Consider the following 25,815-nt stretch of genomic DNA (forward strand, 5'->3'; position numbering starts at 1 on the left):
TGCTCGACATTACTGTGCCGTAGACCTCGTCAATGACTACGTTTCCTTTGACTTTTCTTGTTGAGCTCGTTGGAACCAGATTGGTCGGCCTTGTAGCAGAGCTGCCGAACTCTGGTGTCATTCCATGGCGGCTGAGGACGTGTCTAGAGACATGGGGACCAAGGAAGTGCGGTGGCCGGTCACGTTATCGAGGCCTCGCGGGAGATAGACTCATGAACCACATTTGAATACATGCCGTGCGCGCAAACTTGAACCGTCCCTCTACCGTGCACAAGACCATTCTTCACTATCCCCCCGCTACGGTCATGTTGATCGGGGTGCCTTGATCCGCGGCTTACGCGGAGCCGCTTGGTCCCGACCAACGCTTGCGTGACAGACACACTTCACATCGATCACTGCGGCTTCAACCGTGCCCTGGCCGAGTATGACGGTCATGCATGAGACGCGTAGCAGGCCTCGTACTGCTAGCTTCCAATACCGCCGGCCAACAGTTGAGAGTAACCTCAACCTCCTCACCGCCTGCGAGGGATGAAGATCACTGCACAGTGGGAGTGGAATCTTGGGCAAACATGTACACGGGAGTGTTACGCATGCACCTGCTGTATACCCGGCAGACCTGGCTTCCCTTGCCATAACCGAGGCCACTTACCGCACATGGCTCTCTCGTCTCAACCCTCTCCCGCCGCCGCTCCTTGTGCGATTCCTTCGAAGCGTCAACTAGAAACGACTCTCCCGTGCTGCCTTGGGCACACAGCACCCGCTGCTGCACGGGTGCTCTCTCCGCAGGGACACCTGTGCTGCCAATGCTTTTACTTCTCTTCTTCTGCCAGCAAGCACGAGTCTGGAGCCCGCCAACGTGCACACATGTCCGTTGCGGGCACATATGAGACGGGGAAGGGGGCCAGCAGCAGCAGCAGCAACATGAAGCAACCAGGACCTTTTTCCCTCTACATCAATACATCAAATGTGACCGACCTACTACTAAACCAACCCCTACCAATGCTTCTCCGAAATGTCCACGTCGTGGACATCGACGCCGTCCTTGAACCACCTCTCCTCCTCGGCAATCGCGACGTCATTGCCGCTCATCTGCCTCTTGCGCATCAGCCCGTCGGGCGCAAACGTCCAGTCCTCGAGCCCGTACGTGCGCCACCACTGCCCCGCCTCGGCGTCGTGCCACTCGTACCAGAACTGCACCGCGATGCGGTCCCCCTCAAAGGCGAAGAGCTCCTTGCGCAGCCGGTAGCCCTTCTCGCGGGACCACTTGTCCGTGAGGAAGGCCTCGATGGCGTCGCGCCCCTGCAGGAAGGTGGAGCGGTTGCGCCAGATGGAGTCGGGCGTGTAGGCCATCTTGACGCGCGACGGGTCCCTGCCGGACGTGCCGCATCATTTTTGCTCGTCAGCCTAATGGTGAACGTGCGTAAAGGCAGGGACGTACGTGTCAGTCATTCAAAGTCAAGCCAGGTCAGGTCAGGTGCCCGTCAATCCGAGGAAGGACAGACAGACCGACAGACGGACAGAAAGACGGACAGAGAGGCAAAGCAGGCATGGAAGCAAGTGGCGGCGCCATGTGTGTGGCCCCGGGGGAGTCGATGAAACAGGGAGTTGCGGGGTGGGAGCTACCGTGTGTTCCATGCGTCTTCGGCGGCTCGGACCTTCTGGCGCGCCGTCTCGAGCGTGAACGGGGGCAGCGGTGGCCTGGGCTCTTCTTGTTGGTTGGCCATGGTTCGATTTTGTGCGATACGATATATGCCGATTGCCGTGGTCGTGGTCGTGGACGTTGGCTTCCGTCTTTTATATTGGCGATGGTGTCTTTTTTCACATGGCAACGGCACATCACCCGCGGCTGACAGTGGTGTGACATTTTATGCAAGCCGTGATAATAAGCAGGGACGGGAAGCAGCATGGAAGCAGTCAGCTGACTCAGCTCTACGTATCATTGACGAGTATTCGTAGGTAGGGAGAGCACGACCTAGCCCGGCTGTGCTACTCAACGCCTTGAATTGATAACGAGGTCGTCTTAACATACAGCTAGGCATTACCTTTGGCACTGGCTCCATCTCTGTCTCTGTCTCATCTGTCAATCACACCAGATGCTGATGTCATGGGCTTCGTCCGCTGACTCCTCCTAGAGGTCACCCCCCACCACTGCAAATCCTCCACGAACCACGCCCGTCGGCGCCGCAGGAAAAAAGTTATAGTGCATAAGTCGAGGTTTAATGCTTTCTCTTTGACAAGATTACTTCTTGAATTTTTGCTATCAATATCGAGAGTAGAGGCGGGCCTTCGTATGGCTGCCTAGCTACTACATGTAATTTAGGACGAATTGAAGAGTTCTGACCCTTATATGTACCTGCCTCATTCCTCGCCTTCCTCGCCTGCCTGTCCTGCCTGTCCTGCCTGTCCCGCCTGTCCTGCCTGTCCTGCCTGTCCTCGCCTGACTTTTTTTCTGCCTGCCTCATCGTCGATCAAACACTGTCATGACATCTGCGCGCTTCCGCCGCAGCGCGGCAAATACCTTCGAGTCAGACGACTCGAGCCTAGGCAATGCCCCTGGCATCTTCTCCGAAAAGTTTCGCGTCTGCACGCCGCCCTCTTATCAGCTACCGCTAAGTTTGGGGGTCTATTATAACGTCGATAGCCTCGGAGGCCTACCCCAATCTCTCGACAATACCTTTCGCTCTCAGATTGCGCCTATACTTGTCGATACCATTCTCGTGCCGAACGGAATCTAAAAGAAGGATGAAATCTTTGATGGAACTATAGACCTATGGTGGAGGGTGCCCCTAGAGAGGCCAGAACTTCGAGTCTTGACCGCTCTGATCATAGCTCCTTGGTCGGCAAACCAGCGCCGGCGTCACGGCCCTTTACCACATCTCACCACTTGGGAGTACGCAGCAACGCAATGTCGAGATTTGATCAACAATCACAACGAATTCAGTGGATTCTGTGGCCCCCAGAATAACGGATATCTTGTGCATGTCGAGCTTATCTCCGAGGAATTACAACTCCCCCGGTTCATTAGTGTTGCCGACAAGCATCTAGACGAGTATAAATCGTAGGCGCCTACTATCAAGGAAACCCTCAAGAGCTTTGGACTTTGGCAATTCCTACAGACCATGACGATGTTGCGCATAGGGTTCAAGCTACCACGGGACTTGAATACACTTACGGTTTTGATTACTCTAGACCGTGAGTGCGATCGCACGAACGCATGGGATCTTGCCGAGTTCGAGATCCGGAAAATGCTACCCCCGGATGTGGATGTCTCTATCGAATGGGGAGATGCTTTTTATTCCGAGATCCTCGAACCAGGAACTGAGAACCCCAGTCTCTACCAGCCCAAATGCAATGCCTATCAACAGAAAGTCAACCTCGGCAGCAACATTGGTGTTGGCAAATACCTCGAGGTTCAAGATGGAGAGACAACAACTAGAGTTCAGCCCGGTTGCGGTACATTAGGGGGCTACATCGAATACAGGATGGCAGGATCGTCAAAATGGCACAGAGGTGGACTTACCTGTTATAACGTCATCAGGCCTATCTTCCCAGGGTTCCAGCTCGTCACCAGCACTAGTGGTCTGCCCTCGAATTCTCCCGAGTCGCCTCAGAACAACTCTCTCCTTGACCAACTAGATAGAGTTGGGTTTACGCCAACAGAGGGCCTAAAGGATCGCAAGCAATTCACCATTGAGGCCCCATCGAGGGCTTTACACAACCACACTCTTCCCGGGTTACAGGCATCCTCTCGATGCTGGAAGAACACGGCACAAAAGCCGCAGACACTCGAGCGCTAAAGAACAAGATTGAATCGTTATTCAACAATAACGAGCAACAGTTTGGCTATCCCGGCTTAGGATCTGGTTTTCATAGGCGTCGAAATGGCCAACGGATGGATTGGGCCGTCATTCAAGTCAAAAGTCACCGTCACGGGGAAAATGCAAACTTCAGCAAATCGGAGTGGGAAGAACTTATCGGCCAGCGAGAATTTCCGTTTGACCTATCTGAGGTTCCTCTCCCCGCTCTGAAATACCCGATGCCAACGATCTGTCAACCACCCCATACCCCTATCGCGCCTCGACCGAAGGCTTTATATATAGGCAAGGGGAGCTTGTCTGGTCTCATCGCCGGCTACATCAATGGTGTCAAGTCTGATGTTCATTTAAACCACGATGCATATCTTGGTTTGCCCGGATCAACGGAGCTAACACTAGTCCGACCTTTAAAAACCCGACAACCGGCTGATGCACCTAGCGATTCTGGAGCCTGGGTATGGAATAAGGATTCCCAGCTGGTAGCCATGGTCTTTGCAGGAATGCGTCTAGGTTCGGGAAACACCGAGGACTTGCTGACCTTTGTTACACCAATCCACGATGTATTTGAGGATATTAAAGCTCTTTCGGGGGGTCGCATTGTCGACATCCGGGTGGCATAATAGCTCTTGACTTCGTTCTCGAATAGCATTAGATCAACCTGAGCACCGAATACTAAATCACTTTAGGTGAGCTGGGTGAGTCATCAGAGGTGTGACCGCGCGCGAGGGGCAGCTCGCTCGGCACATGGGATGGGTAGTAGCCACATTCTCTTTCAGCTCTTTGTCTCGGCGGTCGCCATCTTGCCGTCTCCAACCTCAACTCAAACCACGGCGCGTCGAGAACACAGTCGACGATCAACACATATAGTTGAGACCCTAGCAATGACAGTGCGCCTTCATCTGTACATACAGCCTTCAATAGTCCACGGAAAGCCTCTTGCTTGGGTTCCCACATCCAGCCGAACGGGACTATGACTTTTCAGCGCCCTTAGAAATTCAGGCAACTCGCCAGTAATCCTATAGTCGTCTTTGCCAAGTAAGGCTTCCAAACCCCCCGCACTGAGCTCGTCGGACCTGCCGTTTGGGTGGAACCATGTTGCCTTGTCCAAGGTCATGTACGAGTACCGGCAATCAACGTTCGCCTGTATCGACGTCGCGGCGCAAATCTCACCGTGCTTCATGTTATACACTCTTTTCACCGTTGTTGATTGAGTTTTGGACGTCGACCACTCGCGTTTGAAGTTGAAAGATATATTGTAACCGATCGTGAGAATTTTGATCTTGCCTCCCAGTTGGAGACTCGTATCCAACGAGTATCCGTATGTAGTGGACTCGGTCTGACTGTGGGTAAAGGAAAACTCCTCTGAGCAACCTAAAGGCGGTCAGCCGACTCTACGCCTCATACAGATATGTATCTTCTTACTGCCGGTATTGCAGAAGAAAAGCGGCGCTTTGCTGACAACTACCGGGTTTGACTTGTTGCAGCCTTCCACACCGACAGTGTAATCGATGTTAATGTAACCAGCGTCGATCCAGAACAAGAAGCGGCGAGCACGGTAAAGAGACTTCAGATGCACCGTGAGCGAGTGCGTGCCGAATGTCGCATTCTGTTCGACATTCATCTGGCCCAAGAGCTTCGTCGCGCAACTCAAAACGTCTTCGTCTGGCGAACAACGCACTCCAGGGGATGTATAGTCGATAAAGTTTCCATTGATCCAAAGCGCTGGTGCCCGCGTGCTATTGCCACCAGTGCGAGTGGTTGGAGAGGCGGTGACCAATGCTGAGACGGTGGCAAGCAAAGACACAACAAGACTGGAAAACATGATTAAGTTGGTATGTTGATGTGCTGCTAGTCATAAGATGATGCGTTGATCGAATTACATATAGCAGATATGTAAACTTATAAAGCCCTGCCTGCACAGTAAGCATCCCTTCAACAGTCGTAGAACCGACTTGTGCTCTCTTCCTAGACGTTAAGAATAAGGCGAGGCCCCAGGGTCCCAGATCGCCTCATGCACACGCGATCGGCTCAGTTGGTCGAGCCATAATCCGTACAGACTGGGCCTTCGCTAACCACTTCCGGGAGGAAAGAACTTTACCCCGCTGTCACGCTTGCTCTCGGTTGCGCGTTGCCGAATGTCGACAGGGGCGCGATCTGCTGGGCGGAGCCCGTGGCCTGAAGTTGAGCTTACGACTCTCAAAGTGAACCGTAGTTTGTTATATAAGAAAGTTCGTCAGCGCCCCACAGAGTGGGAGTCTGGGGTTCGACTCGACATGCCCAATCATGCCATGACATGGAGGAGTTTCATCTCGGTAATCGTGGTCGCCAACTGGTATGCCCAATCATGCTCTGAATGCAGGGGTTCAAAGGGCGCGGACGAAGTTTCTGAGATAATACGGTATTCCTTTCGGCAGGCAGGAATCGGATGACCCCAAACTTAAATACAGATCACGGGCCATCCTAGATATTGCGATCTGGCGGGGTTGGCCCACATCCGCCCGAGCGCGCAGGACAGAGGGAGTCAGGTGCCCATTTCACAAAAGGTCCACAGTGCACCCATTCATCGTCTCCTCTGCTCAGAGACATCCTTATACTCGGCTTGCTGCCCGTCAGCGGGAAGACCAGGCGCCACAGCATTGCCTGTCCTCAAAGCCCCCACGGGTCACGGCCAAACGAAACAGAACTCTGCGAAGCAGGTCGATTGACCGGGGTGGGCAAAAGATGGTGTCGGCACCCTCCGCCCGGCCTCAGCTAACGTCCCTCTAACACGGCTCCCGTGGCACAGTGATACGGCCGGCATAGCCATTGCTTAATTAGGACAAAGGCATGTTATATCGGGAGAAGCGACGTACTTGTCTAGTGAAGGAGCATCGCTATAGCGATGCAAGGCGCAGGCGTCGTGATTGCTGTTGGGATATGCTGACGTGCTCAATGAGCTACGCAACCCTAGCTATCTGGCTTTCGTGGCCAACTGGAGGGCCTATAGTGGTCAGGGCATGTTTGTCAGCGGAGTAGGTGAAGTTGAGGCGGCCGGGCGCCACGAAGGAGACGCTTTGCCGAAGACTGGTGTAGTGGTCAGTCGTATTCATTGTTGGGTTTGAAGCAGTGGTCAGGTCCTGAATGGAGCTTTACTTCATTACTGTGCATCTCCATATGACGACCCCCGAAGTTGTGACAACATAAGGAGAAACTCGAACCAGAGTACGCGAATGAAGCGTTTTGTGGCCAACTCCAACGGGGCAAAGTCCATGTGGTTTTAGACAAGCTCATGGTTTTACGCGCGGAATTAACCTCGCGGGTTACGCATCCCTAAAGCATTGTATTTGTGAGGAAAGATCACGGAGCTGGACCAAGCCCGATGAGTTCCTGTGGACTCGCCGCATAGGGAGAAAGAACTTGGCTAATGCCTGGGGTCCAGCCGCGACAAAATGGTATTCTATTCTGATACGTTATTACGATATCATCTATGGTCTCGATGATAATCGCAGATATACAATCTTTGCCATTCTGTTCTCTACAAGAGCTTGGTAGGACTAGGCCCCTAGAATGGCAACCTGCGTATAGGGGCTTGACTACTATTTGCCCTTTGGCCGAGTTTCTTGTCTTTCTTTATTCCATGTGGGTTCCGATTCTAAGCGTCGCCGCTATGGCCTAGTTTGCTTCCTAAAGCCACCTTATCGCACTTTCATCTTCTTGCCAGGCTTAAAGATAGCTGAACCATGCAGTGGGTTGGATTGACCACCACTCATCATTCCGCTTCATCACGTGGGCCTCGGATTGTGTGAGATGACGTGGGATGGGAGGTTGAAGCGAACATCCCTCGCCATAATGGGCCTGATATATCAAGCTGGCTGGCTGGCTTTCGGTAGTGACAATCAGTCAGTGGATACGTTCGAGCCGCGTCACCAGTCGGCCCTTTCCACTCTTTTTTCAGAGTACTGAGGCCAACATAGTCTCTATGATCCTCGGTTTGGCATGACCCAAGCACAGCCACTAGGCAGGCAGCCAAATGGGCCGCCAAGTGAACGAACGAAGCAGAGAGGACAGAAAGGAAGTGTGTGACGGGCAGTGCGTCCGTCGAATCACGATGATGGGTCCGAGGCCAAAGATATGACCGAAATCGTCGACTAAGTGGCCTGTCCCCAGACCTCTTGAAGAAGGGGGGATGTCGTTACAACGCGTCCGGCATCTCCGAGTGGACCTGGTGGGGAAAGACGCTCAAGAACGATCAGCGACAGCCGAAGGCTCCATAATAATGAGCCCACTCAACGTGGACCACTAGCACCAGCCAGTAATCCGGAGTCATGGTGTTTCTCATCTTCACCCGTAACCGAGTCGTGCAGTCCACTGAGACAAGCAACGTATTGATCTAATCCGATCGTGATACAGGCAGTGCCTGCCGTTGCTCGTGTCCAGCTAACCAATTGAGTCCTAAGTACCCCGGATTGCCGGGCTATCAGGTCATCTGGAGAACCTTGAGGCACCGTGCTCCCCCCCTCCAAAACTCCATCGCGTGTAGCTTGACTACAAAAGGTTCGCCGAATTTGGCAACTACGCGAAATACGGGTTTTCAGTCTACAGCTAACTACATCAATGCAATTCACCTCGTTCATTCCCCATTATTTCCAGCCGTTTCTCGAAAAACCACTTGGCACATGCACAAGGACACGGCATTTCGGAGCATGTACATATAAAGCGTCCATAATCTGCCGTTGCAAAGCAATGCTTCGTGGCATGCTTATTAGTCTCTGAATCCAACGCCCGTGAGTCATGGCGATTTAACCCTTCAATGTTCAACCATTGTCGTCGGGTTATTCTAATACTATCTGATCTTGCCTGGACCGGCCAAAATAATCGATTCATATCTCCACGCTACACCAAGGAACCGCCAACATGGCAAGGCCGACAAGTCTTCAAACCTACGGAACAACGATTCAACCCGATATACCCCTATGGCTAGGCGAAGCAGCTGGCTCGAGCTTGTGTGATACGACGTTCGAGGTCACGGCCAAACTAGTTTCCGACTCAAAGGGCATCTCCAGCCCTGCACAAGAGTTAATCGGTGTCGAGAAAAATCACCCAATGGATACACCATCTCGGCCAGAAGTCTCGGCGACCTTCACTGCCCAAGATCAATGCAAGCCATGCCTATTCGCTCCACAAGATGAGCTATGGAACTGGCTTATAAACAACACATCAATTTCTACTACGACTGAAGTCACAGGACAGATGACGTCGTATAACGCTGTCTCTAATCAACGCGGAGATACCGACGCCTTCCTTGCAGCCCAAGAGATCAACAACACACAGTGTCTCTGGCAAGACTCAGAACCGCTCAGGAAGGCTCCTCCAGAACTCAAAACCAAGAATTCAGCAAGCGAGCAAACGCGTCTGGGTGGCTTCCAGTGTAACTTATGCGATAAGCGATTCACGAGACGCTTCAATCTGCGATGTCACAAGAGAGTCCACACGGGCGAGCGGCCTTTCCACTGCAAGATTTGCTACCAAACCTTCGCGCGTCAACATGACAGGAATCGTCACGAAGCGTTGCATTCCGAGAACAAGAGATATACATGCGTTTATGGTTGCGGCCGGAAGTTCGCTCGGATGGATGCGTTGAAACGCCATCTCCGCTCTCATACTGGGGGGGCTGATGTTCCTTTTCCACAGCAAGAAGAGACATGAGCAGTGACGTGCCTAGAGGGGAGTCCTTAGAGAAATTTACATTACTGAATCGCACTCAATTGCTGATATTTACTACATACTACGCTATACTTGACTGTATTATCCATTGGGGATATTCATTTATGAGGATCGCTCAGGATTAGGAAAGGGGTAAAGGCTAATGCTATATTAGCTGCCTCTCGCAGCTGGATCTAAAATCTTTTTCACGTTTTCTACCAAAAATGAACCGTTATATTCAGTCTGGAGCTAAATTCGCAAGTTCTACCTAGTCAAGCGAGGCTCCAGGACTGCTCGGGCGGAACTCGGTCTGCTCGCATTCGGGATCTGGCCCCCAAGGGCCTAGGCGCCGGCAATGTGATGTCCGGCTCTCGATGGCACGTGGCGAGCATCGCAATATGTCAAGCAATTTACACATGAATCCGCGGCAACTGACAGCCAAGATGGACGAACAACTTTTTGGGCTGCATGGCAGTCGCCACAAGCAAAACCATCGCCGACCGCAAACGCCTTCCCAGCCAGCCACGGCAGTAGCGTTCATGCGTTCCCGATACCAACTGAGATCCGATCCAAATTGCCAGGCCCCCCGGTCTACTCCATCACCAGCACGTTGCGGAAGCGCGGCTTGCCGGCCTTGAGGCTGTCCACAGCCTTTTGCACGTCTGACAAGGGGTACTTCTCCACCATGCATCGCACGCCATGCTGCGAGGCGAAGCGGATCGCCTCCTCGCTGTCGAGCGCGTGGCCGCTCGGCCAGCCGTGGACGCTCAGGCCCTTGAGGACCATGGGGACCGTGTCGAGGGACACGGGGCCGACGGGCGCCAGCGACAAGAGCTTGCCCCCGGCGGCGAGACCGTAGACGAGCGAGCTTACGACCTCGGGGTTGGGCGCCGTCTGGACGATGATGTCGGCGCCGCCCAGCTTCTGCAGCTCCTTGGCCGTGTCCTTGCTCTTGGTGTTGATGTAGTGGTGCGCGCCGAGGTCGGTCGCAAAGGCGGCCTTGTCATCCCCCGAGGACAGCACGGCGACCTCGTAGCCCATCTTGTTGGCGTACTGGACGGCCAGGTGGCCCAGGCCGCCGAGCCCTTGGACGGCGACGAGGCCGCCCTGCTCGACGTGCATCTTGCGTATCCCGTTGAACACGGTCACTCCGGCGCACAGCAGCGGCGCGACGTCGGCGGGCTCCATGTCCTTGGGCACACGAACGGCGGCCTCGGCGCGGAGCACTACGTACTCTGCGTAGCCGCCATCGCGGGAGACGCCGTTGACGGCGGCCTTGTCGCACATTTGAAACTGGCCACGCTGGCAGGCCCGGCAGTGGCCGTCGTGGCCGCCGTGCCAGGGCCCGCCGACGCGCTGGCCCTTGGCGAGGTTGGAGACGCCCTGCCCCAGCTCGACGATGTCGCCCACAATCTCGTGGCCAGGGACCCGGGGGAAGACGTCACCCATGTGACCCTCGGCCGTGGCCACGTCCGAGAAGCACACGCCGCAGGCGAGCACCTTGACAAGGATCTGGCCGGGGCCGGGACGCTCGAGCGGCACGTCCTTGAGAACAAACGGCGCGCTGGCCTTTTCGAGGACGACGGCCTTGTAGGTCTGTGGCAGAGACATGTCGTTTTGATTGCGTTTCGAACGCCGTGTGGTCGCAGGTGTGTGTGTGTGTGTGTGCGAGTGTGCTATGTGTTGGTATTACCCCAATTGTGGCCGACGGCGTAGTTACAATGTTTCGACTCTGAAGACGAGAGAAGTGGAGGGCTGGTGATGGCTTCTTTCGACCGCCCCCCCAAGCACACGGCACCGCGTTATATATACGTATCTCATACGTCTGGCGACCTCCACAGCCAGACCTGAGACAGCGGCGTCAACGACTTGGTACGACGCACCTCGCCCATCTACTCGTGGAAGAAGGTTTGTAAGCCGTGCCGGATAAACCAGCCAACGGTGTACGAAGTAGAGAGAGTCACTGGCCCGCCAATTGAAGTGATGACATGGCGCAGATACTACTACGACGTCGGGGCGGGGACGGCGCGCCCGCCCGCCTTGCACTTGCATAGCCTTTGTCCGGCATTCCGGGAGCGTCGGCGTCGGCGTCGGGTGATTGGCGGTGGCGGTCGTGTCGGAGATGGAGATTGGAGATGTTGCAAAGCCGAAAGTCGACGAGGAAAGATGAGGTGGAGACTGGCGCTGGCCTCTTGCAGCAGCCACGATGGGATTAGTGCAAAGCTTCGTGCTGGGTGCCTACTACTAGGTAGGTACTGGTTGATGGACGGGCAAGCTGGACGATCAGTGGGCTGTCTCTCGAGAGCGAAGAAAAAGCCCGTGGCAGATCCGCCAGCTGGCTGTCGGCGGGTGCCCTGGCCCCGGGTGACCTCCCGGCTGGGACTGTCACTTTCGGCGATGCACTCCACCAAGTATTGCAGTTCAGCCGCGGTAATTTTTCTGTAGGCGTGGAATCGGCCTCTGCAAGGTCCTTTGGAGCTGCGGCGGTGAATGAATTGAAGCCTAGGCCAGCTCCGTGGCTCAGGGTAGCTCGCATCAATTTGGCTCCAGGCTGGAAGCTCCATCTCAGGCCATCCCCTAGCAAGCCACCCGCGGCCGCGCCAGCCACACCTACAGGGCCCCGTCAGCCGCCAATCGCCCCGCCGAAAACACCAAAAAATCGAAATCTCAACTCCGGCAGCAGCAGCCCCAACTTCACCACGGCAGCCCTCCCCTCTGCCTTGGTTCAGTTTCCCCCCTTTCCGCTTCCCACCACGCCGCCGCCGACCCCCCCCCTCCGCAGCACCATGCCTCTCGACACGTCCGCCTACTCGCTGGCGCTGCTGCGCGTCGACGGCCGCCGCTGGAACGAGCTGCGCCGCCTCCACGCCCAGATCCGCACCCAGGATGCCGCCGACGGCTCCTCGTACCTCGAGATGGGCCACACAAAGGTCATGTGCGTCGTCACGGGGCCGTCTGAGCAGAGCCAGCAGCAGCAGCAACGCCGCGGCGGCCAGCAGACCCAGCGCGACGCCGCCTCCATCAACGTCAACGTCGTCATTGCCGGCTTCTCCAGCGTCGACCGCAAGAAGCGCGGCCGCAACGACAAGTGAGCCATACCCTACTCCAAAGCACCACCAACACCACCCGCAAGGAAACAGGGCACAGCTGACAGGTACCTCTTTCGACAGGCGCATCCAGGAAATCGAAATCACCATTGCCAAGACGCTCGCGTCTGCCGTCCACACCCATCTCTTCCCCCACTCCTCTATAACAATTTCCCTCCACGTCCTGTCCCAGGACGGCTCCCTCCTCGCCGCCCTTCTCAACGCCGCCACGCTCGCCATCGTCGACGCCGGCATCCCCATGACCGACTACATCGCCGCCTGCACCGCTGGATCCACCTCGACACACGCCGCGGGTGACGATGCCGCCGACCCCCTGCTCGACCTCAATAACCAGGAGGAGCAGGAGCTGCCCTTCCTGACTGTTGCCACGCTTGGAGATGGAGACCGCGTTGCTGTCCTCGTCTGCGAGAGCAGGGTTCAGGTCAGCCGCCTCGAGGGCATGCTCGTCGTTGGCATCGATGGCTGCAAGCAGGTCCGCAAGTTGCTCGACCGCACGGTCAAGGAGAAGGGTGTCAAGATGATTCGCGAGGGCGCCGTCCAGCGCAGCGACGCCATGGCCATGGACTTGGACGGCTAGACGTGTGCAGCCGCATAGCACCAGCACATATTCGCATTCCGCCTTGCAAACATTCCTGCCAGGTTCGTTCTCCATTACTACATAGAAGGGTACACCGCAGGCTGCACCACGACTGGTACGCGATTCCTAATATTTACAGCTCCTCGTGCACGATGGAGTGCGTGGCCTCGGGGGCCTCGGTCTCCTTTCCTGGCTCGGAGTCCGCGGTGTGCGTCTCGCTAGTCTGAGAAGAGCCCGAGGGCGTCTCGGCCTTGACCTCGTCCACGACAATCTCCTTGGGCAGCTTGTTCTTGGCGCCCTCGCCCATGCGAATCATGTCGATCCAGCCCTCGACACTCTCGATGCCGAAGTCACCCTCGTACCGTCGCCACCACCCACGACGCGCATTGATCGCAACTAGCTCCACATCGCCAGAAAGCTCGAGTGCGGTCTTCAGCGCCGATGCGCCCTCGACGTTGGCGGGGACAGCAAAGAGGGGGAAGAGGTTCCGGTGGCCATGGATATACTTGGTGTTGAGGTGTGAGAGCGACGCCACTGCCTTGTCGCCATTGCTGGATGCCTCGGATGGAACCAGGGCAAGGACGCAGGTGTGCGACTTGGCCATGAGACACTTCTCCACCAACATGTTCGCGTCAGTAAGGGTGGGAATGGCAATATTGTCCGGCGTCGGAGTGGCGCTCGCGGTGGTCGTGGCAGTGGACGCCGTGAGGTCCTCCTCAGGATCGGCCTCTTTGGAGGGCTCTGGCTTCGACTCTGGCTTCGACTTGGTGTCTTTCTTGTCCTTCTTGTCCTTCTTGTCGGCCTTGGGCTTGTCATCCTTGGGCTTGTCAGCCTTGGCCTTATCCTTTGCCTTGTCCTTGCCGCTGGATGGCGCCGGATCGGGGTTCGGTTGGGCAACCTGGGCCAGGAACGCGACAATGTCCTTCTTGTTGAGTTCGCCATCATAGGTAATTGGGTCCTTACCCGCGCCGGGGATGAGTACGAGGGTAGGGAACTTTCCAATGCTGAACTTGTCGACGGCCGCCTTTTCTTTGTTGCGCGCCTGGCCGACAGATACGACGTCGAGGTAATCGATGGCGACGCTCCTCAGCAACGCGCTGGTCGTGCCCTTTTCGGTGAAGAGGAGGAGCTTGGGGCCCTCGCCCTCGAGGAAGCCATCGAGGTCCTTGTCGGCGACGCGGACGACGTGGTTGTTGATCTTGGACGCAACGGCCTCGGTGATGGCGCCGGCAGTGCGGGCGCCCTGGTAGTCCTCAACAACGGGGCGGCCACCGGCCTTCTTGCTGGGACGGACGATCTTGAGGGTGGGGAAGCCCTGCACGCCCATGGAGCCGCAGAGCTGCTTGTTGGCATCGTCGTCGCAGTCCATGGCGGCGACCTTGGCGAGACCGGCGAGGTTCCGAGCGGCCTTTTCGTAGGCGGGCTTGAGGTTCTGGCAGTGGCCGCACCAGGGCGCGTAGAACTCTACAATCTACATGGCAATGTCTGTGAGCAAAGCTGATAGATGACTCCCGTGACGTGTCTCACTCTCATACGGGCCCAGAAGCGCATCATTCACGGGCGCGGACGAGAGCGGGCAAGGGCCTCAAACGTACCGACGTGTGGTTGGACTTTGCAATGAGCTTGTTGTAGGAGCGCGCATCGACCTGCAAGACGGGCGAGTTCTTGGTGTACATGCCAGCGTGAGCGACTGGCAGCGCGGCCAGCGCGGCCATGAGGGCGGCGGCGAGAGTAGTGGGGTGCGGCATGGCGGGCGGGCGGGCGAGCTGTGAAGTGAGTCGAGATGGGTAGCGCAGCAGCAGCAGCAGCAGCGAGAGGTGAACTTTGTTATTGGCTTTTTCAAACAAGGCCAAGTCCTCAGACCTATTTTTCTTGGGCGTGAATCGCGGGCAGGTTACAGGAATCTGCGAGAAGCGGCGGGTGGGTGGGCGCAACGCCTGAGGGTGGGAAGGTGAGTTTGTCCCGAACCTGCGGTATTCCAACGGTCCAGGTTGTCCTGATGAAAAGGCCACGGTGTAGGTGAGTTGAGTGCAGATAGCTGAGGTGGTGGTGGGTGCCCATCTGAGACCGACCTGGACGGCGGGGGCGGCACGCGTGGCGCAGAGGACGGTAGGTACCGGTCTGGGTCCCAGCTGCCGCTGAAAGGATGGATGGATCCGTGGGAGGAGGGGACAGCCACTGTGGCGCGAGCTGTGAAGGGGCCCGTCCCAGCTGATCCATCCACTGAAGTCTTGCCGGGCTCTGCTCCACGGTGCTCCGATGGTTCTGGGAGCCCCCACTGTAAATACCCTGACCTGGCCTAACATGCCGCCTGCGTCAGAGGAGGGGACAAGCTTGAAGGTGGGGGTGACGGCTTCCAGTAACCTCGATGCCTCAACATTCATCACCCTGACTCTTACTTATCACGACAGCGCCTGCGACCGCAGGACCTCCGTCGCCCGCCATGGCAGAGCCGCTCCCGCCCGCGCTCAAGATGCCCGAGATCAGCCGCTTCATTAATCGCGCGAACCAGCTGCGCACCATCAAGCCGGCCATTGCCTACTGGTGTATGTCGTCTCCCCTCACTCCTCTCGCACCACCGTCCACAAGGCAGAGGATCCGCGAAGATCATCCGATGCGCAGAAGCCATGCACCCTCGAAGAAGAAGTAGAAGAAAGATGCGAGGAGCTGACGATGCCAACCTTCCCCCCTGCGCAGGCGAGTACCACGCCGTCAACCAAATCGTCGGCAAGGGCCTCCACCAGACCGACGACGACAGCTTCAACTTCACGCGCACGCTGCTCGAGCGCCTCGAGACCACAAAGGCCGAGCGCGCCGACGACGACGCCATCGTCGACAACGACGCCGGGCAGGCCTACGTCGAGCAGTTCGCGCAGGAGACGTTTGCGCGCGCCGAGCGCGCCCTCCGCGCCGACCGCGTCACCCGCCAGACGGCCGACACCTTTGACGCCGCCGCCACCTTCTTCGACCTCACGCGCGAGTGGGCCGACCCCCCGGACGCGGAGACGCTCGCCAAGATCAAGTTTGCAAAGTGGAACGCCGCGCGCATCCTCAAGGCGATCCGCGAGGGTCGGGACCCCAACGAGTCGAACCCCAAGCAGCCTGAGGCGGCGGGCGGCGCCGCTGCTGGTGGGGAGGACGATATGGATGCCGAGCTGCGCCGCCTCGCCGCGCAGGATCCCGAGGCGCGCGAGCTCATTAGCCCACAACCGCCGCGCGCCGCGACTGTGGAGGACGTGCCCGACGACGAGCCGGCCGCCGTGCCCACGTCCCTGCCGGACGAGCCTCCGATGCCTCCGCCGCAGGTCCAAGACGAAGGATACTTTCCCGCGCCGCCTCCTCCTCCTCCCGTTGTCCCTTCACATCCGTCCGCTCCCGCCGAGCCGTTCGTCCCTTCGCCCATGAGCGCCAGCCCGTCCCCCGCGACGCAGATCCCCCCGCAGCCCTCACCGCAGATCCCGACCAAGCTCCCCTCACGGTTCGCGCCGCCTCCTCCCGCTCCGCAAGAACCTTCTGCGCCGCCGCCTGCGTGGAGTGCCCCTCCGCCCGTTGCACCGACCGCCCCGGCGCCGGCTCCCGTGCCGGCAACGACGATGCACCACAAGGACCTGAACCAGGCGCAGAAGCACGCCAAATGGGCCATCTCGGCGCTCAACTTCGAGGACGTACCCACGGCGGTGCAGGAGCTGCGCAATGCGTTGGCTATGCTTGGCGCGCAGTAGGGCCGACGACGCGACGACGTGGGTGTCGTGGAGTGTACTTGGCGACGAGGGCGCAGGTGTGAAACCTGGGCCGTTGCACCGATTGGCGTAATCACATACCAACTTGATATTCTCGAACCATTGATGAGCGGATGAGTGAATGGAGTATTGATAAGTACCTATTTGCCTGGAATACAAGCCCCAACAATATGCCTGAAGTAAAGACCTGTCCAGTGCCGCAAAACAAAGAATCATCGCTCGCCCATCCCAAGTTCCCAAAGCCCAGCTTCCTGGAGGCACAGTATTAACGACTATTTGAGCGCTGATTACGATGCTGCGACCGGCATATTCTGGGCGTAGCCTTGCATGGCTAGCCCGTTCAAGTATAACGCTGCCGATTTCTCGCTGGCACCCGCCTTGGGTGGCTCCTCGTCCTCGTCAGCATCCGTCCAGCCGTGCTCAGGGCCCCAGCGGATGAGATGCCCAGACTGGGCCGCGACGTCGAGCAAACCGTGCATCATGGCACCGCTCTTCTTGACGCCCGAAAAGCCGTCAAACTCGATGACAGCAAGGTGCGGTAGCGCGTCGATGACACTGCCAAGCAGCTGGCGGCTGAAACCTTCGTAAAAGCCCTCGGAGCGCCGGAACCCTTTATAGAAGCCATCGCTAGGATCGCACTCGACAAAGACGGACAGCTTGCGCACGCTGACGCAGTCCTTGAGGCCGAGCGCGTCGTTGACAACCCAACCTCTGGGCGGCGCATTCCAACCCGGGCCCAGGCGCAGTTCGAGGGTAGTGATGCATTCCCTCAGGCCGGGCTTCAGGCGCGCCAGCAACGGGCGCTTGGACTTGAAGTAACGGCCCGGATAGGTGGGGAAGAGGCGGAAGGAGCGCGTGCTGTAGAAGAAGTGGGTGGCCTCTGCACGAATCAGGCGGCAGACGCGCAATAGCCCAAGGTGCTTGTGGATTCGCTTGTAGTTATCCGGGGACAGGTCGAGGACTGGGTCCGTGCCGGCGAAGAAGTGTTGGTAGACCTTGACGCGGAGCTCCGAGGGCAGTGACAGGAAGGGGAAGGGCTTCTTGGGCACGCGGCGGGCGTGGCGGAGAGGTACGAGCGGGGTGTCGAGTGTGAGGGAGGCGAGAGAGATCTTGGCCACCTCGTCGTCGGCTTCGGCCTCTGAGTTGTTGGTCGACGGATAGGCGGAGCTCATGGGCGTCGTCGTGGCCGACGATGCCGCCTGCAGAGTGTAGGTGCGAGGCACCAGGCGAGACGCCGAACTGCGGACCGGTCTCCGAGTCATGGTTCGGTGCGGCCGTGGCGGTCGTGCGATGCAGCAGAGTCCTGGGTTATAACAAGATGCGGGTGGCGAATATCGCAAACTCGGTTTTCAAGGCGCAGAAGTAGCGTGGCAGCAGAGTCCAAATGCCGAGGGACAGACAGACGTGGGCGGCGGCGTCGTCGGCGTGGTTCAGTCGCAAAGCGCGGGCAATGACAACGTGTCTCGGAGAACGAGCAGGGTCGCAGAGGGTGGTGCCATGGCGACGCGCAGATTCATCAAGGACCACCACCCTCAGAAGGCAGCGCACGCAGGCATCTTGTCGAGCTTTGCGGGAGGGCAGGAAGTAAGTCTGGGTTCGTGATCGGGCGCCCAAGCGGACTGGTTTGCGTAGGTATAGTATGACAATGGGTCGGCGTGCTCGCGGGAGACGGAACGGAAGCAAACGCAGTGGAAGGATATGGCTGCCGAGTAGGAAGAGGAGAAGGAGGGTGGTCGTGTGATGCCGGTGTGTGCAAGTGAGGGGGGAGGACGCAGGGTCGGGGTGCTTGTTCCATTCCATCCGGCAAAGAACCCGGGGAAGGCGCCCGATCACAATCGCCCCCAAAGAGCAGCCCAGTGGAGGCGCCGTTGCGTGCCATGCGTCAGCCAACCGCCAATGACTGGGGCCCGTCTCGCAGAGGCTGGACAGGGAGGGCGGGGGGCTCACGTGAGCGTTTGGCGTGGTTTACAGTGGTCGCTGTAGGCTTTGCTGCCCGCGCATCCCATCCGGCAGAACGCCACTCGCCTACGAGTGGAGTGCTGTCTGCCCGCAGAAACCTCGGAGAAACCCCCCGCCCCAAACCACGGGCCCCGAAATTTTCCACTCAGGCAAGCTCCCGTCCAGCTTCGTCAAATCGTCAGTCGACTTCGGGCCTTCAGTCTGACAAGGCACGCCCCCCGTCCTACAGCATCGCCGTCGACGCACAAGCCAACGCTCATCCCGCCATGAGCTCCTGAGCATCGTCATCATCCCCATCATTCCTTAATCCTGACATAGTTGGAATCGCGCGCAATTGTGTCGCCGACACGCGCCGCCCACGATGCTCTCGCGACTGGCCCTCGCCCCGCGGCTGGCCACGGCGGCAGCCCGTCTCTCGCGGCCGGCCGTCTCGCCTATTGTGCGCGCACGTGCTGCAGCGCCTCTCTTGCCGTGGGCGAGGTCCTTTGCGGATAAGCCCAAGCAAAGCGGCAAGCAGCCGTCCTCGTCGAAGCCCACTCCCCCCGACTCGGCGGCCGAGAGCTCGGGCGATGCCGCGCCCAAGGAAGCACAACCCAAGGACGAGCCCGAGCAAATACCCTTCGACAAACTGCCCGACCTGACGCAGGGCATTCCGTCTACCCTCGATCAGGAGATGTCGAGCCGTCGTGGGCGCGCGGACTCGGCTCTCGAGGCCGTCGAGCCGGAGGCCGAGGGGCGGGGCGGTCGCGGAGGGCGTCGTGATGAGTACGTGTCGACGAGCGAGCGCAATCGCCGCTGGTGGACACGCTTCCTCCTGGCAACAACCGCGGCCGGCGGCGCCCTCAGCCTAGTCTACATGGGCCGCGACTGGGACGACGTCATCGAGGCCCAGCGACACCCCGACATCCCCAATGGCTGGGGCATCTCCCTGTGGTGGCAGCGCGTCCGGGCTCGCATGGGCGAGTCTGTCTCCTACTACCAGGACCCGGCGTTTGACAAGCTGCTGCCCGACCCGGACCCGAGCTTCGAGCGCCCCTACACGCTGTGCCTGAGCCTCGACGACCTGCTCGTCCACAGCGAATGGTCGCGCGAGCACGGCTGGCGCGTCGCCAAGCGCCCCGGCATGGACTACTTTGTGCGCTATCTGAGCCAGTACTATGAGCTCGTTCTCTTTACCACGGTACCTTTTGCCATGGGCGAACCCATTGTCCGCAAGCTTGACCCCTTCCGCTTCATCATGTGGCCCCTTTACCGCGAGGCCACCAAGTATGAGGACGGCGAGATTGTCAAGGTGAGTGGTGTCCCTTGATCCATGTCTGTGACTGCGACATCGACACTGACTTGCGTAGGACCTCTCCTACCTCAACCGCGACCTTTCCAAGGTCATCATCATCGACACCAAGGCCTCGCACGTCCGCAAGCAACCCGAAAACGCCATCATCCTCGACCCATGGAAGGGCGAGGCCAAGGACCAGGACCTCGTGGGCCTGATCCCCTTCCTCGAGTACATCCATACGATGCAGTACTCGGACGTGCGCAAGGTGCTCAAGTCATTCGAGGGCAAGCACATCCCGACCGAGTTTGCGAGGCGCGAGGCGATTGCGCGCAAGGAGTTCAACAAGCAGCTCGAGGCGCAAAAATCGAAGCACTCGAAGCCGTCGGGCATGGGCGCGCTGGGCAACCTCCTGGGCCTCAAGCCCAGCAACATGAGCATGACGATGGCGGCCGAGGGCGAGCAGAACCCCACGGAGGCGTTTGCGCAGGGCAAGATGCTGCAGGACCTGGCGCGCGAGCGGGGCCAGCGCAACTACGAGCTGCTGGAAAAGGAGATTCGCGAGAACGGCGAGAAGTGGCTCAAGGAGGAGCAGCAGGCCATGGAGAAGGCGCAGCAAGAGGCCATGAACAGCATGATGGGCTCCTTTTCCGGGTGGTTCGGGCCCAAGCCCGAGGCCGGCGCCGGCGGCGACAAGAAGGCCTAGGCGGCGCGTATGCCTTTCTTCTCTCCACTAATCACGTTGTACTTGTAGCAAAAGAAGAACCCGAGCGGCTGGAGGTTTGCCCTCCGACGATGCGGAGTCAGAAGCCAGGCCAAGCCGCGGAAAAAAAGGTGGGATGGGCACATAGAATTGCATTGCTGCGGGCTGGTGGGCATCACCAAACAGCCCCCTGCACGGACGGGGCATTGTCGAATATTTTTGTATACTAGGGGTAAGGTACGACTGAATGAAGGCATCTATCCAGTTTGTGGACGAGGATGCGTCTGCTTTGTTCTGCGGGGCCTCGACGGGTTCGGCATGGTAGAGTTGGGGTTCGCGACGCCATGCGCCATCACAATGTCGAATCGATGCGTTTCTCGCCGCGCTCTGTCCAGGGTATCAACAGCATTACTCCCTCGGCTCAGTCCGTCGAGCACTTCCATACTCAAAAGCTCTCCTTGCTTCCAATCGTTGCTCGCTATGCAGTCTCGTCATCCTTGTCTCCCCAGCCTCAGCGCCGCCGTCGTCGTCATTCTTGTCGTCGTCGCCATCACTCGTCACGCTGCACGGCCCCCCCCCGATTCTCCTCTCTGTTTAAGTCCCTGCCGGGCGTCTCTCGTCCGCAGGGGCCACGCTCCGAACCACGCTCCGTGGCGGCGGCGTCGTCGTCGTCGTCGTCGTCGTCGTCGTCGTCGGTGTAGCCACCTACTGTCCCAGTATCCTTGGTCATTCCCCCTCCCGGTGCTGCTGCTGCTCCGCCATGTCGATGAAGTCCCGACGGAATACCAGCGTCGTCGTCGTCGGCCGGCAAGGTGATCTAGCAGCGCTCGCACTGAGGGTTGGTGACGCACTGGAAGAATCTGCTCCGCGCCCGCAGTCAGTCAGTCATGTCACTCAGGGGCGCGTGTGTTCCCGGTCTCCCTCCTCTTCTTTCTTCCGCCTCGGACGGCTTGTTGCGCGTGCCAGTCACCCCCCAACGTGGCATGTCTCTCCCCAAGAAAGAGAACAAGCAAAACGTCTGGCAGGGCGCGATAGATGGGGACGGATGGGGTGGAGGGGGGACAACTACTCACTCTTCGCCGTTCTTGTCCTTGATGCGCGAACAGTCGCATTTGCCACCCTTGTCGCACACGCCTCCTCCTCCTCCTCCTCCTCCCCCCACCGCCGCCACCGCCCTCTCGATCAAGCTTGTCCTCGCTCCACCATCATCCACCAGAGCCCTTCGTTCCTTGCAGTCCTCCTTGTTCCCTTGGTCCGGCGCCTTTCCGTCCGGCCCCACCACAGGCCTCACCAGAGGCGACCCGACGAGGCCCGGGTCTTGTATACAATAGGCGGGCATATTGTGAACCGAGAAGAATCTGGGAGTCGGCGAGGCGGACACTGCCACCAGGAGGAGAGCCGCCCCGGTGGCCAGTAGGAGGAGACTGTAGGATCCGACAAGGAGCATGCTTGCTGTGAGGCCCCTTTGTTGAGTTCCTGCGCCGAGTGTGGGGGGGCGGAGGGGAATGGAAACCTTGTATAATATACGACGGCGATGGTCTTTTCTTCTCCTAGGTGTGTGTGTGTGTGTACGTGCGTGTGTGTGCAGGTGTGTGAGGTCGCAACGATGAGAGCGACGCAACTACCAATCACAAGACACAGGTCTCCGGCTCTGGAATGAGCGAGCAGGACGGCAAGAAACAAACAAAAAAGGCAAGAACAATCTCCAACCTTGCAGAAATACAGAATAACAACCAGCCAGCCAGTCAATTTATATATACAGAGATGGACGGATCCCGCCGCGCGGCCATCCCGGTCTGTGCTCCAACGAAAATGTAAGAAGAACACATTAATAAATAAATAAATACATAAATAAATCAGGAAAGAACACATCATACTTACGCTTACGTCGTACGTACACACCTTTTTTTATGTAGTGGTACCCATGGACACGCGGCAGGAGGCCCCATCGTCGTGCGCGCGTTGGCGTCTGCTAGCACGTTCAAACACTTACACACGCGCGCGCGCGCCACGATGCCCCTCACGTACCGGAGGTAGGTAGGTACCGTACTGTACTGTTACTAATTCGGGCGTGCTGTGAAGGGTAGAGGCAAGCGGGTGGCACATGGCAAACTAGTAACGATCCAACCAAACCCGTATACCAAACAGACGAAGCGAAGCAAGCGACACGCGAGGCAGGCGGCACCATCTTGGCGGCAAGGCAGGCACTCACCTAACGTAGTACTAGGATGAATCATAGCAGCCTGTAATCAGGAACCCTCCATCGTCACTCGCATCATGGAGAAACGACCAGCGTGTACCGCGCAAAGTTGAGCCTGGCAGGCCAAACGCCATCGTCTATGCAAACCGTGCACTAGGGGATATACAAGATGCTATATAAGACGCCATGCTCATCGTACACGTCATGCTGAACGGGGGGGCCGCCGTCCCGCCCAGGTATTACTACTGATGCCCCTCCCGGTCCGTAATGATGCCTGTCTGCCTGTCCCCGCCGTTCTACACCCCACGCCGTGCTCGAGTCGCTCATTTCGCAACGCCGTTTTGGTCGCTCCGTCTCGGCCCATCGTCCCGCTGTTGCTCTCGTTGGGCCCGTACCTGGTGCTGCTCCCATTTCGCTGGTCTCGGCGACGACGTGGGCTCGTTGCGAACCCGTCGCACCGCATCCCGGAACTCGCGGATGCCCTCCTCGATCTGGTCACGCACGAGCGCCAGAGCCCTGCGACATTCGCCGTCGACGTCGACGCCCTTTCGCTCCAACCTAGCCACCACCGCCCACAGCACGGCAAAGAGCACGACGCCCGCATCCAAAAAGTGCGTCATCCACCAGAAATGCTGCCGGCCCAGCGGGCAGTCGACGTACTCGTACTCCCACACCCACGTCGTCGTGTTGAACCACATGCTCAGCAGGCCCGCGTTGCCGCCAAAGTCGCCCATCATGCTGCGCACCGTGATCTCGCGTCGCCCGGGCACCATGTCCAGCCCGGGCAGGCCAAGCTCTCTTGCATGGGCCCACCGGATATGCTCCCACGAGCGTTCTTCCGCCGACGTGCCGTTGGTCTGGTTGACAAAGTGGTACGTGTCGCAGCCCGCGTGGTCGTGTCCGTTGAGCACTAGTCCGCTGCGGCCGAGCCCCCGGCCAGCCGCCCCGGGGTCCTTGTTGACCCCGTAGACTCCCTCGAGAAGCCCGCGGCTGGCGTCGGCACTGAGCAGATACTGCTCCTTGACGCCGCCACCATCCTCGGGCCCGTGGAAGTCGAAAAAGGGCGCGTCCACGCATACGCCCTCCGGCTTGTGGAGCGGAATGTGCGTCAGCACCAGCGTGAACTGGCCCTGGTACTCGACGGCCGCGGCGGTACCGATGACGGCGTTGATAAACTGATACGTCGCGTCCTGCAAGCCGGCGTCCTTGGCCGGTGTGTCGAGGTTCATGTCGTTGAGGACGATGATGCGGATCTCGGGGTGCAGCCGCGTCGACTGCGGATTGGTCGCATCGTCCACGATGGTCGCGTTCACGGCCGGGTCCTCGATGGGCATCTCGAAGCGGAGTTCGTAGTTGGCCTTGCCAAAGACGCGCTCGAAACGTGCCATGCGCTCGGGGGTCAAGTCGCCCGCGTAGCCAATGTCGTGGTTGCCCGCCACGTTCATGATTCTCCGCGTCCATACTTGCTCTGCGGGAGAGCCGTCGAGCAGGCCCGTGACGTTGTACTCCTTGTCGGGGAACGCAGCCACGTCGTCGGGCACGCGCTCGCCGCCCCTAAAGGTGCGGTTCCAGAAGCGCCGGCCGCGCTTGTCGAACTCGTCGTCCTCGATCCACTGGCTGCCCAGCAGGTCGCCCAGCACCGACACGTGCGTCGGACGCGTCCACCAGTGGAGGGTGCGATATATGTGGGCGAGGTAGAAGTCGTTGCCGAACAGGTCGAAGCGCTTGCGCATCGACTCAAAGATGTTGGGAATGTCCTCAAAATACAGGTCGACCACGTCGTGCAGGATCATGCGGATGCGATCGCGCAGCGACTCTTGCTCCGTCTGAAAGGTGATGCGCTCCGCCATGCTGCGCAGGTGCGGCAGCACGCCCAGATACGCGATGGGGATGGACGTGTCGCCCTCGAGCTGCGGGTCGCCGAGCGCGAGCAGGCGAAACGGCGCGAGCCGCGTCGGCAGCGATCCCTCACGAGGCTGCCCGTCCGCGTCGTCGTCGACTCCCTCGTACGGCCAGTGCAGCTTCTTTGTCTCGTTGAAGGCTTCAGCCGGATCCCGCGACGGCACGGGGAACGCGCAGCGGCTGAAGACGGGGTAGAGGTAGAGGTAGACGGTGCATGCCAGCGCCACGGGCAGCATTAGGCCAAGGCCATTGCGGAGGAAAGCCGCGACCAACATGTGGCCGGCCGCATGCGCGCGTGATGCAGGTCGAGGAGGCGCTGGAGAAGGGAGACGGGGGGCGGCGTGCAGCTGTTGCCGGCTGCTGCAGGAGTTGCGTGTCGTCGTCAAGGCGGCGGCATTCCGAAATGTTTGGTGCAGGAGGTCAGGGGTTGAGTTCCTTCGTTATTAGTGCACATGCATTCCGGGCGAGGGACGCGCGCCGTCACGTGCTGAGGTACCTGAAGTACTCATGCGGTCGTCATTCATGGGGCCAGTCGCTCCCAACCGAGGCAGGCAGGGATCCCCAAGTCTGGCGGGCTGCACAATTGATGCCCAGTCATGGGCTGGTGATTTGGCAAGACCTGCGTTCTGGCGGCTTGAGGTTGGTGTTTTATGAGTTGTGTGCTGCATAAGAAGTTTAAACTGTATTGCGCCCCCCCCGTTCCCCCGGGCTCTCATCACGCCTGGGCGGGCATCTGCGCTGCAACGATCAACAAATCCCTGCCCGCATCAGCGTATCGTCAGTCCTTCACCGACGCAAGCCAAGGTCGCATGAACTGCCAGACGGGTACGCATCTCTGGCCCAAAGATCCAGCTGCT

At 58.7% G+C, this 25,815-nt stretch overlaps 9 protein-coding genes across 10 annotated transcripts; 3 read left to right on the plus strand and 6 right to left on the minus strand.

Annotated features, from left to right (window-relative positions):
* Window positions 1-564: 564 nt before the first annotated feature.
* JDV02_008806 (uncharacterized protein) lies at window positions 565-1,779 on the minus strand. Its single transcript, XM_047990437.1, has 2 exons — window positions 1,624-1,779; window positions 565-1,369 (listed from the first exon to the last, which is right to left on the minus strand). Exons 1-2 carry the CDS (start codon window positions 1,722-1,724, stop codon window positions 994-996), a joined length of 477 nt encoding a protein of 158 aa, XP_047846444.1. The 5' UTR covers window positions 1,725-1,779; the 3' UTR covers window positions 565-993.
* A 2,927-nt stretch (window positions 1,780-4,706) lies between these two features.
* On the minus strand, window positions 4,707-6,214 carry JDV02_008807 (uncharacterized protein). The gene is made up of 2 exons (XM_047990438.1): window positions 5,238-6,214; window positions 4,707-5,186 (listed from the first exon to the last, which is right to left on the minus strand). Exons 1-2 carry the CDS (start codon window positions 5,635-5,637, stop codon window positions 4,711-4,713), a joined length of 876 nt encoding a protein of 291 aa, XP_047846445.1. The 5' UTR covers window positions 5,638-6,214; the 3' UTR covers window positions 4,707-4,710.
* A 3,485-nt stretch (window positions 6,215-9,699) lies between these two features.
* JDV02_008808 (uncharacterized protein) lies at window positions 9,700-11,159 on the minus strand. The gene has a single exon (XM_047990439.1). The coding sequence runs from the start codon at window positions 11,106-11,108 to the stop codon at window positions 10,089-10,091; it is 1,020 nt and encodes a 339-aa protein (XP_047846446.1). The 5' UTR covers window positions 11,109-11,159; the 3' UTR covers window positions 9,700-10,088.
* Window positions 11,160-12,110: 951 nt separating this feature from the next.
* On the plus strand, window positions 12,111-13,980 carry SKI6 (Exosome non-catalytic core component). Its single transcript, XM_047990440.1, has 3 exons — window positions 12,111-12,585; window positions 12,668-13,270; window positions 13,321-13,980. The coding sequence occupies exons 1-2, from the start codon at window positions 12,284-12,286 to the stop codon at window positions 13,179-13,181; spliced, it is 816 nt and encodes a 271-aa protein (XP_047846447.1). The 5' UTR covers window positions 12,111-12,283; the 3' UTR covers window positions 13,182-13,270; window positions 13,321-13,980.
* Window positions 13,243-15,189, minus strand: JDV02_008810 (Protein disulfide-isomerase). The gene is made up of 2 exons (XM_047990441.1): window positions 14,777-15,189; window positions 13,243-14,652 (listed from the first exon to the last, which is right to left on the minus strand). The coding sequence occupies exons 1-2, from the start codon at window positions 14,927-14,929 to the stop codon at window positions 13,315-13,317; spliced, it is 1,491 nt and encodes a 496-aa protein (XP_047846448.1). The 5' UTR covers window positions 14,930-15,189; the 3' UTR covers window positions 13,243-13,314.
* A 317-nt stretch (window positions 15,190-15,506) lies between these two features.
* On the plus strand, window positions 15,507-17,085 carry JDV02_008811 (uncharacterized protein). Of its 2 annotated transcripts, XM_047990442.1 has the most exons (2): window positions 15,507-15,727; window positions 15,879-17,085. In XM_047990442.1, the coding sequence occupies exons 1-2, from the start codon at window positions 15,625-15,627 to the stop codon at window positions 16,901-16,903; spliced, it is 1,128 nt and encodes a 375-aa protein (XP_047846449.1). In that variant the 5' UTR covers window positions 15,507-15,624; the 3' UTR covers window positions 16,904-17,085. The 2 variants fall into 2 exon arrangements, with proteins under 2 accessions (XP_047846449.1, XP_047846450.1); XM_047990443.1 differs by having other exon boundaries at window positions 15,507-16,913.
* A 117-nt stretch (window positions 17,086-17,202) lies between these two features.
* On the minus strand, window positions 17,203-18,183 carry JDV02_008812 (uncharacterized protein; the record flags this gene model as incomplete). The annotated part of the gene is made up of 1 exon (XM_047990444.1): window positions 17,203-18,183. One exon carries the CDS (start codon window positions 18,181-18,183, stop codon window positions 17,209-17,211), a length of 975 nt encoding a protein of 324 aa, XP_047846451.1. The 3' UTR covers window positions 17,203-17,208.
* An 861-nt stretch (window positions 18,184-19,044) lies between these two features.
* On the plus strand, window positions 19,045-21,363 carry TIM50 (mitochondrial inner membrane protein required for protein import). Its single transcript, XM_047990445.1, has 2 exons — window positions 19,045-20,171; window positions 20,230-21,363. Exons 1-2 carry the CDS (start codon window positions 19,242-19,244, stop codon window positions 20,857-20,859), a joined length of 1,560 nt encoding a protein of 519 aa, XP_047846452.1. The 5' UTR covers window positions 19,045-19,241; the 3' UTR covers window positions 20,860-21,363.
* Window positions 21,364-23,167: 1,804 nt separating this feature from the next.
* On the minus strand, window positions 23,168-25,568 carry JDV02_008814 (uncharacterized protein). Its single transcript, XM_047990446.1, has one exon. The coding sequence runs from the start codon at window positions 25,231-25,233 to the stop codon at window positions 23,380-23,382; it is 1,854 nt and encodes a 617-aa protein (XP_047846453.1). The 5' UTR covers window positions 25,234-25,568; the 3' UTR covers window positions 23,168-23,379.
* Window positions 25,569-25,815: the final 247 nt, after the last annotated feature.

The sequence above is a fragment of the Purpureocillium takamizusanense genome, chromosome 9 (assembly GCF_022605165.1).
Source record: "Purpureocillium takamizusanense chromosome 9, complete sequence".
NCBI lineage: Eukaryota > Fungi > Ascomycota > Sordariomycetes > Hypocreales > Ophiocordycipitaceae > Purpureocillium > Purpureocillium takamizusanense.